Genomic DNA, 15,000 nt, shown 5'->3' on the forward strand with positions numbered 1-15,000 from the left:
ATATGATCTCATTTTTGGGTACGAGTTCATAATTTTTGGTGTAATTTTCATTTTTTATTCTTTACCTTGATTGTTATTTCTCTTTGCCTGTTCTCTCATTGACCAGATCTTTCTCCCAACAGTCATGAACTATTATTACAGCTACTACTACCACTACTACTACTACTAGTACTACTACTACTACTACAGCTACCACCACCACTACTACTTCTACTACTACTACCACTAGTTCTACTACTAGTACCACTACTACTACTTCTACAACTACTTCATGACCATATACAGCACCAGCACTTAGTAGAAGTAGAACATTTCAGCAGCTTAGGACAAGAATGAGGTCTTCCACTGTACGAGAACCCCCATAATAACTACATCCCTTCCTCATTCGTACTTTTGTGTCTTCCTCAGTGGATGGCCCAACTCTTGTCCGAATTAATATGATGGTTCGCAGTATACAGAGCATAGATGATGTGAAAATGGTAAGGGTTTCTGGACACCCATCTTCTCTCTCTCTCTCTCTCTCTCTCTCTCTCTCTCTCTCTCTCTCTCTCTCTCTCTCTCTCTCTTTCTCTCTCTCTCTTTTAGAGTCACGCATTTGATGACTCTCATCTTGCCATTCCATGAGTCACCTTTTTTTTTTTATCTCTGTCACGTTTGCCATCACTAGATCATCCCCATCCCTATCTCATGTCCTATTTTATCAATCACTGAGAGGATTTCGGTATTGGGACGACTAGCTCTTAAGATAGTTAAGACTAGTGCATTGTAACATATAGTCAGGTAGATGTCTAGTTGGAGACCTTTACAATTAGTATCACCTTGTCATACCTATAAATCATTACCCAAACATTATAAACCCACACATTCTATGAGCCGTGGCCACTTTATATATACATATATATATATATATATATATATATATATATTATATATATATATGTATATGTATATATATATGCTAATAACAAAACGGGTACGCGTGTTCACTTATGCAAAGTGGACCATTTCAAAAAAGAAACTACCTAAGCAGAGCGCTTTCGTATATTACATCCAGTACAAAAAGTACCTTTTTGCAATGGATGTAATATACGAAAGCGCTCTGCTTCGTTAGTTTCTTTTTGTAAGTGGTCTACTTTGCATATATATATATATATATATATATATATATATATATATATATATATATATACATATATACATACATATTAGGCAAAGTGGCCATCAATCTTCGTGAGTAAAAAAAGGAACAAAAAATTATATACTAATTAATAGTTCTCTCGAATTTTACTGTGTTGATAACCCGCAGCCCCACGGTGTATGGCAACGGTCCTCGGAACCTCCCACAGATCTCTCTGGGAAGACACTTTGAACTGTTGTCTGTGTTGTGTAAGTGTGGGGCTGTTTCTATATCACTGGCTGAAAGCAGCAATGGGGAGGGGAGTTGTCGTCGGTTATCTGCTCTCCACGTGTGAATAAGTGTAAGAAATACAGCTAAAGTTGATAGAGAGAGAGAGCCTGAGCCCAGTCCGGAGACCAAGAGTCAGCCCCTCAGGGCTGCACCTCCACATGGAGGTGAAGGGGTTGAAGACGGGTTTTTGAAAATGGGGAGCTTTGTTGTCCATCTTGCAGGACTACCACATATACTTGTCAATGGTCCACTTACACACACACACACACACACACACACACACACACACACACACACACACACACACACACACACATATATATATATATATATATATATATATATATATATATATACATTTATTAACCATAATTCACTTTAATTTTAAGCCATCAACGCCGAGTAACTCGAGGAGGCATATATGCAGAAATTGATACTTGGTCAAGATATGTACTCGAATCTTCGCTAGCACGTAACAAGTGATACTAACTTAGACCAATGCGCATGTATGCCTCCTCGTGTTACTCGACGTTAATGGCTTAGAATTAAAGTGAACTGTGGTTGATAAATGTAGATATATTCACTGGGACCCATTCAGTGTTGTACACACACACACACACACACACACACACACACACACACACATATATATATATATATATATATATATATATATATATATATATATATATATATGTATATATATTTATATTGCTCCCGGGTTGAACACTCTAATATCAAAATCTGAACACTTACGTCATAATGAACAGGACCATGGAGACTTGTCTTAAATGAAAGCCATGTTGTTTTGTAAATGAATCATGTAGAGCGCATTACTTTTTTTTTCTTTTCTTTTTTTTATGAAAGGTCCCCGCCCGCCTACTGACTGGGTCAGAAGCAATGCAGCAAGACACAGCACCTCCACAGTAGGCGCTGGCAGCCGAAGCTTGCTTACCCCCACTGCTTCATTACATGGCGACCTTTTCTCCTGCGATTATTGTCAGTGAAGATCCTGCAAGATCGATGTTATCATTGTCTTGCCTCTGATCTTCAAAAATTGGCCAAACGCTCACTCATCTCTACTTTAAGGTGCAACCCCAAGAGGCTGACTCTCTGTCACCCGGCAAGGGTAGCAAAATCTGACAACTTCAACTGTATATCGTCTACCTTTTCACATAAGGAGAACTGCGTATGTATAGTATATATAATGAATATTATATATATCATACATATATATATTCTATGTAATATACATATGAAGGCTTATAGAACCATGATCAGTAAAACCACTGTGATCATAATTGCCCCAGTCACGCATTTGTAAATATGCGGTTTGCCCACTCGGTTTGGATTTCATGTTGGAACAATTGATGCTATAGTATATCTTGCCTTTTGATTCTGATATTCGTATAATCAAGTCCGGTCGTCCCGAAGCTTCGAACGCGGGTCCCTCTTAGCGTGAGTCCCTCACTCTACCCCGAGTTCGAAGTTTCGCGACGGCCTAGCTTGATTATTTGAATTACATCGCTGCTACTACCGACTTGTTCCATAATATACATACATACACACACATCACACACACACATACACACACACACACACACACATATATATATATATATATATATATATATATATATATATATATATATGTATGTATGTATGTATGCATATATATATCTATCTATCTATATATATATATAGATATATATATATATATACATACACACACACACACACACACACACATAACATGTCGGAGGGCTTGCCTAATACGGGGATTGGATGAAAATGAGACTAAATCTTCTAATGTTACGTGTTATCGGAATATCCTCAAGATGTAATTGTATTTTACATGATATATGTCCAAAGCTTCTTTAACAAAATTGTTTTTAACTTAGACCATTGATCCCCCCCCTCCAGGATGCTTTAAAATGATGTGATCCTTACCCTAATTACCGTTATGACTATAATGCTCTTACCACCGCCTCCATCAAGTATTTGGTCATTACTCTGCCGTTTTGTGAAAACAGTTTCAACCTGATTTTGCAAAATCCCTCCACAGAATCTCCAGCAACTGACGTTTAAACATACTTTCCCATTATATACTTATCATTCTGCTTCTTCTTATTTCACAGTATAAGCGTATATGTTGTTCGTATCGTGACATATTTCTAATTGCTGGGACATTGTGACAAGTTGATGAAGGTGGAAAAAGAAGTCACGGGTCAAGTTCCGAGTTTCTGAGTTTATTCCCGACCGGTTTCGCTCCATGCTTCTTCACATTCCTCTGAAGAAGCATAGAGCGAAACCGGTCAGGAATAAACTCTGAAACTCGGAACTAGACCCGTGACTTCTTTTTCCACCTTCATCATATATCTAATTCTAATATTTCTCCAAAACTGAACAGAATTAAAAATCGTAACGAGTATTCTTTTTCTGAAATCATAATCATTAGAATAGTCATTGAAATTCATGTGGATCAGCTTGTCATATATCGGCTTATGACTTTCTATCCTCTTATATTGTCTCAAATTCAGGAATATGAATCATGCAATGCATGGCTGCTACATGCCTACACACACAAACATATGCGCACACACACACACACACACACACACACACACACACACACACACACACACATATATATATATATATATATATATATATATATATGTATATATATATATATATATATATATATATATATATATACATATATTCTTTAACACCTCTTATTGTGTTAGGCTTATTACTCGAAAAATATACCTGACTACTCTCTTTTCATCATTAAACAGTCTTGACCATAATGAAAAAAGAGAATATAAACAAAAAAAACTGGAACCAATTTCATTATGTCATCGGTGAATGCCATCCTCATTACTCCACTTCTTCTAAGTCTGAAGTAGAAAGAGATAATCAAAGTCTGTTCTACCCTGACGTAGGATAAAAAAGTATTGGACTTTTATGTTGAATTCTCCCAAGTCAGTGAAGAAATCCTGAGTAATGTCTTATGTTTTGATCATTACCCAGCGTGGGTAACTTTGTCTTCTACTACAAGATCATCATATTAAGACAGCAGACCAGGACACGATGTGATATATTGAAATTGGACATATTTAGGTTCAAAAAGGAAATAGGCAAGTGGCTTACCAATAGTGTAGTTAACGAGTGAATTAGACTTAGCAACCATGTAGTAAGCCCTGGAACAAATAGTTGTTTTAAGAGAGGGTTAGGTATCTTTATGGATGGGGGTGATAGGTAGTTATGGACATGGAACTGCCTCGAGTAGGCCTTATGGTCTCTTGCAATCCCCTTCATTATGTTTTTATGTACTACCCCATCCCAGGTAAAGCCCTGCAGTAGATTCCCCACCAAACATGTTCCAGTCTCCATTCTAGATCCCGTCTTTACACGAAACAATAGTTCCCTAAGATGACCCGTGCTTAGTTGAAAGACTTCTCAAGTATCAGGACAAAGACTACGGATAAAAGACTAAAGACAACGGGGTTCCTTAATTCCAGTCTTCCTTCTAGATCCTGTCTTCACACGAAACAATAGTTCTTGAAGATGACCCGTACTTAGTTTAAAGACTAGACATAATGGGTGGATCTTAATGCTGTCACGTTTAAGATACCAAGCTCTTGATCAAGACCTTGTAGGTCTTAACGTCAGAGCATGATAGGTCTTCCAGAAAGTCTCCCATTATTTCTAGTCTTCCTACTCCGCCTTCATTTCCATTCGACCTTTCTTTGCTAAACATAAAATGATATTATTGCAAACATTGTCAATTGTTTTCCTGATCAAAAACGTTGTATCAGTGAAACAATTTCGTCTCAGTTAAACGTTTGAAACGTAGACGTAAAGAGATTGGTTCCAGTTTCCCTCTCCAGTATTTACTTAATCTTCAGAGATAATTAAAGAGGTCCCTTCATGATGAAGAAAACCTATCGCAGATGTAAATCATATGTGATTTGGACTTGTACACGTGTACCAATACAAATACACATACACACGCACGCACGCACACACACACACACACACACACACACACACACACACACACACACACACACACACACTGAGCTCTCTTCCGGGAGGGAAACAGCTGTCGATCACGAGTCCAACACGTGATCCAAGACCATGGTGAATCACACACACACACACACACACACACACACACACACACACACACACACACACACACACACACACACACACACACACACACACACACACACACACAAACAATTTACAAATCTAATATCATTTCCATAGATGCTAATATTCAGAGAGCAATTGCAGTTATTGTACATTACACTATCCCTTTAAATCTCAGAAGTGAGTTATTGTGATGATTATGATTTTTCTTTCCTCGTGACATGACTGGGCCAGCGAAGGGGAATAACGTTTCCTCCAGGATTGGCTCCTCTAGTCCTTCCCATACTAACCACAAACTTAACCACAGACTTGGGTCTCTCCAGATATGAATGATTTCGATGCCCGCTCGTGTCTCGTCCTGCACCCCCCCCACCTCCCCAAGAAAAACTAATGATGTATAGATGACGAGAGCCTAAATTACCACCGTTCTTCTTCTTTTTTTTTCTTTTTTTATTCTTCCTCCTCTCTCAACCTCCCGTAGAGGGACCCACCGTTGTTGTCATTAACCTCATGGTGAGAAGTATTGCAAGAATTGATGACGTCACCATGGTAAGTGTCTTGGAGAGGAAGGGATGATGCACAGACAATCTTTTCCCTTTCTTCGTTCACTCATACCTACACGTTCCAGCAGCGTATTTAGACTCCAGTATATGCATAAGATTAAAACACATGTATATGTATATGTACATGTGTATGTACATGGATATGTTTATGTGTATTTACATGTATATGTATATGCATATACCTGAAAGGAAATGCTAGTAGCAGCGAATATCAGTCAAATAATTCCGACAGTCGCCCGCAAGGGGTGGGACCTCGGTTCGATTCCCGGGGCGACCGTCGGGATTATTTGATGGTACATGTATACCCACATGTACAATTACACATAAAAGGCCCAATGGCAGTTACCTGTAATTGGTGGACCGACAAGATGGACAGCGGAACTGCCAATTATCAAACCCGTCAACCCTTCAACATCCCCATCAAAAGGTGCAGCCCCGAAGGACTGGCACTCGGTGTCCGGACTGGAGCCAAGATCTCTTTCAACTTCACCCGTATGTCTTACACTTATTCACATATGGAGAGCCGGCAACCGGCGACAACTCCCCTCCCCCTTGCTGCTTTCAGCCAGTGATATAGAAACAGTCCCACACTCACACAACACAGACAACAGTTCCCAGAGAGATCCATGAGAGGTTCCGAGGACCGTTGCCATACACCGTGGGGCTACGGGTTATCCACTTAGTGAAACTCGAGGCAATAATTATCTTAACTAATATACACATGGGTACGTAAATGCGTGTATATATTTATATATATATATATATATATTATATATATATATATATACGCCAAGACATTGTGACAATTTGAAGAAGGTGGAATAAGAAGTCAAGGGTCAAGTTCCGAGTTGCGAATTTATTGCTGACCAGTTTCGCTCTACTCTTCTTCAGAGGAAGAAGCGTAGAGCGAAACCGGCCAGGAATAAATTCGAAACTCGGAACTACACCCGTGATTTCTTTTTCCACTTTCTTCATATATATATACATATATATGTATATATATATATATATATATATATATATATACATATATATATATATACACGAGGTCTGTCCAAAAAGTATCCAGCCATTATGAATATTTGCAGAACTGGTTGTGCAATCCTAACAAAAGTTGGCGGACACTGACAGAAGACCCTACTGCGCTTGCGTGAGCGCCCATAATTAATCCTTTGTGAGAACTCAGTTACCGGCCAGACACAGATGAGTGAAGGTGTGCACTGTTTCACCGTCGCATTGACAATGACTGAGCGAGAAGGTCAGCGAACCTGTGTCAAGTTTTGTTACAAACTTGAATATTCGTCGGCGGAAACTATTCGAGTGGTTAAGAAGGCATTCCAGGATGATTTAGTGAGTGAAGCACAGATCAAGATGTGGTACAAACAATTACAAGAAGGCCGAGAATGTGTCGAAAGTGATCCACGTTCAGATAGGCCTTCAACAAGCAGAACATCCTAAAATGTTGAACGTGTGAAGACTGCAGTCAATGAAAACCAACGATTGACAATCCGAGAATTAGAGGATGATCTTGGTATCCCGCGGACAAGTGTTTCAGAGATTTTGACGGAAGATCTTGGCATGACACGCGTGGTGGCAGAATTCGTTCCGCGTCTCTTGACTTATCAGCAAAAGGAATTTCGTGCTAATACTTCACAGAACATGCTTCAAGCTGCTACCAATGACTCAAATTTCCTGAAACAAGTACTAACCGAAGATGAGTCTGGGTTTACGACTATAACCCTGAAACAAAACCCCAGTCTACCCAATGGAAGTCACCTGCGTCTCCACGTCCGAAAAAGGCACGGCAAAGTCGAAACAAAGTCAAAGTCATGTTCACAATTTTTTTGGATTGTCATGGTGTTGTCCACCACGTGTACGCTCCTGAAGGCCAAACAAGAACGAAGAAGTATTACATCGAAGTTCTTCGCCGTCTGAGGGATGCAGTGAGAAGAAAACGGTCGCAGCTGTGAGCTAGTGGAGACTGGATCCTTCATCATGATAATGCACCTGCCCATTCTTCCTGTGTCGTGCAGGGATTTTTGGCAAAACATTCCATTACTCAGCTCATTAAGACCCCCTACAGCCCAGGTCTAGCTCCCTGTGATTTCTGAAATTTTCCAAAGCTAAAATCACCGTTAAAAGGAAGGAAATTTCAGTCCATAGACGAAATTAAGAAGAATGCGACGAGGCAGCTGATGAAGATCCCAAAAGAGGACTTTGCTAAATGTTTTGAAACGTGGAAGGAACGCTGGGAGAAGTGTGTGAGGTCCGAAGGAGACTACTTTGAAGGAGAGTAGGGCGCCATTGTCCTAGGTTAGAAGCATTTCTTAAAATTGTAAATGGCTGGATACTTTCCGGACAAACCTCATATATATATATATATATATATATATATAGATATATGTATATATTTGTATGTATGTGTATGCACATGCTCGAGAGTTATCCCAGGGTCCCAGGCAATATATGACCCCATATATATATATATATATATATTTATATATATATATATATATATATATATATAAATGTGCATATATATAGATATATATGTATATATATATTTGTATGTATGTGTATATGTGTATGCACATGCTCGAGAGTTATCCCAGGGTCCCAGGCAATATATGACCCCATGCCGTCCTTGGAAGAGTAAACACATCGATGAATAAGGTCAACCAAACAAGTATGATCTATAAGACTTAGAGTCAAGTCGATGCAGTTGAACAATTTACCTCTCTATCCACACGTGAATCCTCATTATCCCTGTATCGTCAATCACCATAGTCATTCGTATCCCTATGGATTCTGGAGGGAGCTTGTCTAACCAATTTCGATAAGAGTGTAGTTCATAAAAAATATATGAATAAATGAGAAAAATAATAATGATAATCTGAATAAGATTAGCATTTGACATTTGCTTGGAAATTAAGTTAATGCTCTTTGGATCGATTGGTGTTATACAAGTGGAGCTCAGAAGTCCACCACGCCAGTGATTGATGTATGTTCAGTCTCAGCATGCAGATTAGCGCTGGAGCAATCTCGTTGCAGTCGTCTCAATTTTTTAAAGCATGTTTCTCTTTTGCCCTCCACAATTTTATTCTCATTTTATTACTCTGATATAAACTCATCCTGTATGAAGAAATTACCTTTTTAATGTACATTTTTCTTTTCTCCCTACCTGCAGTGATTATCATTTATTTACCAAATGTACTCTTTGTTTACGTTTTTCCCCCGTGACGTGATGTGCTCATCAGGTACGCCAGCCAAGTACTTGTGGACTTTAAAATGGAGGACCAGATTGAATATCTTTAGTCGAGTAGTTTTCCAGTGGATGCCAACCATATCTAGACTAAGATCCAGCAGAATGTGTTAGCAAATATTTTTTTCTTAACGGCGATATGACGAAGGCAAATGTGAGAGTGAAAGAGAGAAAATATGAAAATTCCTACATTCGGATCCATTCTCTTTTTCTGATGTAATGATTGCTCTTTAATTCATTTTATTTGCTTTTTTTGCCTTTACAGATCTTGTGATCTCTTCTTCCTTCAAAACGTTATTCTGAAACGTGTTTCCTTATTCATAACTGGTCCCAGTTTCAGGCATTTGCGTCAGCTTCTTCCTCATTCGTTCCATGAGCTGCCAGTTCTATTGACGTTGGATTTTTGCTTATGAACGTCCCTCTGAGTGCTTCCAAATGCTTTTGTTTACGAAAATTACACCTTCGTACATTTTTTATATATTATACATAAACATAAAACCCCATGTTCCCGTGATTTTTATGTTCATCAGTGTTTCTTTATGTTCAACTGATGTTTTTAGATATTGTGTTTTTTTAATGAATCATTACTTCCACTATAGGCCAACAAACATCAAAGATAAGTTTTGTTTTATTTGTCAAAGAATGATTAATATATTTTGGTTGTTTCTTTCCCCCCCCCACCACCACCACCAACCACCTCCTGGCGTCGACGATGTTGCTTAACTCCCTGTTTCTTCTCCATAATGTTCTGCTTTATTAATCCGCTTTGTTCTTTTCGTTTGTGATCAATCCACGCTTTATTATTGCCACTTTCCATTGTTCTGTTTGTTTACGTATTTCTTTACCTTTTTTGGGGGTGAATCATTTATTCTTGTTTACTAACTGCGTGTATGATCCTTCTACTTTTGTTTGTCTGTTGTTGTTGTTGTTTTTTCGCACTTTTTTTTTTTTTTTTTTTTTTTTTTTTTTGCCAATTTTTTTTATAACATTCCTCGTACCGTTTGTCTTTGGTTATTATTTGCCAACATGACTCCGTTTTATGCCCAACTTTCTCGTGCTTTCCACCTGCGGCGATTTCTACTAAATAAGCATGTACTTTCCCTAACACATCTTTCTCCTTCCTCCTTTCCACTGAACACGTGACTTGAGTTCTTCCATCACCCTCCGCCTCTGCTCCTCTTTTCGTTTCTACTTTCCGCGTCCCTCCCCCTCCCCCGTCCCCCCACATCTTTATCACCTGCAACCCCACCTCATCGAACCAAGCCACGAAAGTCCGTGTCAACTTCATGCTCCGCTCAATCAGCAAAATTGACGATTATAACATGGTAAGTGGTCACACAAGAGACAAGCGTTCCCCCCAAATCCCCAACCCTCCCAAAGATTGCCTCTAAACCACCCGCTCTTGCTAATTTGGCTTTCCCACTTTCCCAATGAGGTTAGCTTCGAAATCGCATTAGAAATCTTCTGCTGTTGGTTAACTAACCTTGTGGATATCACTAGAACTAACTAAAGGTTTAGGGAAAGCAGTAGTTTATGTTTTGGATTTACACATGAGCCAGAGCATACAAGAGAAATCATACACACACACACACACGCACATACACACAGCTTGTTGGTGTAATAGTTAGTATCGTGGCCTCTAACGACCTTGAGGTCCCGAGTTTAAGTTTGCACCGCGCTCCTGGCGTGAAAAGCTTTCACTGATACTGATACTACGAGCCGTTACTGATCACCTTGAGCAAGTAGATGGTGAGTGTTTGGGTAAAAGGCCAAAGCATTGCCTCGTAGGATACTATGAACTCTGACTTCACATCCTTGAAGGTAATATATGACGGTCATGAGTTCAGCACGTGATCCAAGAGTATGGTGACTCACACACACACACATACACACACACACACACACACACACACACACACACTCACACACACACATTTCGAAGCAAACAAACAAAATGCACATACGGAAAGAGAGACAGAGAGGGAGAAAGAGAAAGAGAAATCGGCAGAGGCAAAACTAACGAACAAATGTTTCCAATCAGGTTTCACTAAAGCAAATGATTTCGTTCAGAAGAAAAATGTATGCAGTAATGATTGGATGTATGGTTTTCTAAAAGACCAGTACATAAGAACTACAGTAAAAGACAAGGAGTGCAGTGACTAGTGTATTCCACAAGAGTCGGTACTGGCACCTGTGATTTATCTAGTCTACATAAAGGCCATGATGGATGGTACGAACGACAAGGCATATTAATATGTCTGTAAATGATACAGAGATCATGAGAAAAGTCAGGATGAGGAAGAGTACAAATAGCTGTAAGAGATAGATAATGTATATGCCTATGATATTTAACGCCAAAAATACACAGAATTAAAAATGGGTAAAAACTCGGAAACATACTCAGTGAATTACTCACTGGGAAACGAATCAAACACAAAAACAAAAAAACACTGGATGAATGGATCAGCAAAATTGAGGGTGAGATATAATAGACTGTTGACAAGGATAAAAGTGTTGTTGTTTTTTCACCCTGGGCTATGGAACGATGGGCAATAATGAGTCCTTGGTATCCTCTGTGTTTTCAATCCTCGAAGTCAGCAGAGCGTGGCACTTGCTCTCTATTTAAGTCTGGGGTTGAAATTTCAAGTGAGCAGCACGTGAAAGTGGCCCCGCGCGAAACTCGCCCAGTCTGAACAGACTGACCGCCCAATGAGCCAGAAATTTCACTTTCGTTCTACAGCGGCCGCATGACAACGCAGCGCATTTTCTGTGTGTGTGTTTGTGTGCGTACGTGTGCGTGTGATACACCATGGTCCTGGATCACGTGTTGGACTCGTGATCGACAGCTATTACCCTCCCGGAAGAGAGCTCAGAGCTCATATATGACCGATCTATGTGACCTCACACGCACACATACACATCCAACTCCCTGCCCACGAGAGTTGGAGTAAGGACTCGCAGCGCAGCGACACTGGAATCATTTCAGCCCTGGGTCGGATTCGAACCCGGACCGCCATAGTGACAGCTGTGAACGCTACCGCCGCGCCATCGAGTGTGTGTGTGTGTGGGTGTGGGTGTGTGTGTAATGCTCAGTATTAGGGAAGACATTTGGTCTCAGGACTGACCTCAAGATCTCTCAAATTTGACTATATTATCTCCCTCTCACACTCAAAATTCCGTTAACCGGCGACAGATCTCTACCGACTGAGCACTGTAAGCCAGTGACAAAGAAACAGCCTCACACGAACACAACACAAACATCAGTCCAACATGTCTTCCAAGACAGATCTAGACCCATTTACATGAAGATTAATTTGATGTTTATCTAAAAAAAAAAACAATATCCTAGACGATATGGTGGATGTACACTTCCCCCAATTCAAGTCTTGTTGTGCTTTTTTTCCTCTCTCTCTCTTCTTACTGTGTACACTTTTTGTAAGATAGATGTACATAGAATCTTTACTGATCTAAATACTTCTCTGGTTCTATTCCGTGTGCAATTACAATGCCTACTTAGTGACCATAGGCCTTTGGACACCAAGACAGAGTCCCTCACCCTTGTGTAATACCAGTTCTTTCTAAGTGTGTATAGATATGAATGTAATCAAAGAGTGTGTAGGAATTAAGTGTATATAAAGCTGGAGTATGTACAGATATAATAAGGATTCACCTCTTGTACATGGGAATCAAGTATGCTCAGTAACTATGTGCCCACAAGTTACGTGTTTCTGAAAAGCACAAATGTCACATCTATTATATATTCTTATTTGACCATTCATTTCAAATTTATTCGCTGTCCTTTTTTTCCGTTTTCTTTGTCTCCACCTTATGCTTATGTTTGAGAGAAAAAAGAATTCTTCCTGTGTTGGCAAAATGGCTGGGTTTTCGTTTTTCATGCCTAATGGAATGTGAGTAGTTCTAGGTAGAAAATTCTTATCCACCTTCTGCATTTCCTCAGCACCGTTTTTGTATAGAGAACAGTTTTGTATAGAGCACAATTTGACAACACACAACTTTACTTCCAGTGTGTATACAGTGAATCCTTGTATTGGTCCACCAACATCTCTTATTTCATTGTCTATCCAGTATTGTTTACTTGTATACCAAAACTGTTTATGTGATGCCAAGGCGTAAGCTCCTGCATGTGCAATGCAATGTGTTTCATAACAGAGATTTTTTTCTGTACTTCCTCTAAGGGACTAGCCACTAACAATAGACTATGCCCCATACACCCATACACTCTCACTCTCTCACTCTCTCTCTCTCTCTTTCTCTCTCTCTCTTTCTCTTTCTCTTTCTCTCTCTCTCTCATTCTCTCTCTCTCTCTCTCTCTCTCTCTCTCACTCTCTCACTCTCTCTCTCTCTCTTTCTCTCTCTCTCACACACACACACACACACACACACACACATGCACTATCTATTATTTTCTCTTTCTTTATTTCATTTCACGAACAAAATCAACACAGATTCCCTTAAACTTCTGAAGTTCAGTACCCATTCATCGCTTCAGCATTATCCAATCATCAGTTCTTCGTGAACGTGTGTGTGTGTGTGTGTGTGTATGTGTGTGTGTGTGTGTGTGTGTGTGTGTGTGTGTGTGTGTGTGTGTGTGTGTGCGTGCGTGCCTGCATATCCTTGGGACTCATCAAGCCTACTTGCATATTGTTCCTAGTCATTTTTATCATGTAGTGTAAATGTATCTTTAGATTATGTATACATCTGTATGTATATGCATGCGTGCATGTAGGTATTCATTAGTAGTAATCATCATTTGTTCTAGAATATACATATAACTACTTGTATGTATATATATTTTACGAAGCAATATAATGTTAGTATAAGGTTATAATTTTCTATTGTCTTTTGATAAATACCTATGTTGAAATATATACAAGACAACAGATGCTAGATTAATTCACATAATTTACCCTGAAAATGAATTTATATCATATTTTACTCTTTAACATCAGTGTATTCAATATAAATTTTTAATTAAAAAAATGTAGATTTAGTGGTTTGATCCATGTATAATAATCTTATAATCCTAATTTTTTCTCATTTTTATTGATTATACACAAAAATAAATTTGCCCCATATTCTATTCCAAATACATTTCTATTCAAATCTCTATTTCTTATTCTCCGATATGTTTAAATTATTGTCGATTTTTTTTCTAATCCTTCTTGAGTTTATTCCTTTCTTTTCTAGATTTCCCATTCTTATCTCGAGTTATAGAGATTAATGTAATCAGTTTCCCTTTCTTCTTTCGATTCCATTCCTGATGTCCGCCAAAAGATTTCCTGATTTCTCCCACACAGACGCTCAGTTATCCTGAACCAGTTATTCTTGTCAATTCACCCCAAGAAAATAATTTGAATTTAACCAGAATATAACCCGTAAACCTGTGAGAATTTATTTTTATATTCTCTATTCCTGATGAACTTTTTTTTACTTTTATGCTACTTTCTCACTTTTTTTTTCTATTTGTCTTCCATTTGTCTTCCATTTCTTCCTTCATCTCTGACGTCATGTCGTCGGTTTTCTCCTTAAACTCTCTCTCTCTCTCTGTCTCTCTGTCTCTCTCTCTCTCTCTCTCTCTCTCT

General features: G+C 38.9%; 1 protein-coding gene across 7 annotated transcripts in view; it reads left to right on the forward strand.

The window, feature by feature from the left end:
- LOC143026311 (glutamate-gated chloride channel-like) overlaps positions 1-15,000 on the forward strand; it is a 271,860-nt gene that overhangs the window by 207,541 nt on the left and 49,319 nt on the right. For 3 of the 7 annotated variants that reach the window (XM_076186479.1, XM_076186483.1, XM_076186480.1), the window contains exon 4: positions 409-479. In XM_076186479.1, coding sequence (XP_076042594.1) covers positions 409-479 — 71 coding nt within the window. Of the gene's footprint in view, positions 1-408; positions 480-6,060; positions 6,122-10,660; positions 10,723-15,000 lie in introns of those variants that run through there. The other 4 variants (XM_076186481.1, XM_076186482.1, XM_076186485.1 and 1 more) reach the window with 2 other exon arrangements.

This window comes from Oratosquilla oratoria, chromosome 6 (assembly GCF_046742065.1).
Source record: "Oratosquilla oratoria isolate Oo_2021 chromosome 6, ASM4674206v1, whole genome shotgun sequence".
Taxonomy (NCBI): Eukaryota; Metazoa; Arthropoda; class Malacostraca; order Stomatopoda; family Squillidae; genus Oratosquilla; species Oratosquilla oratoria.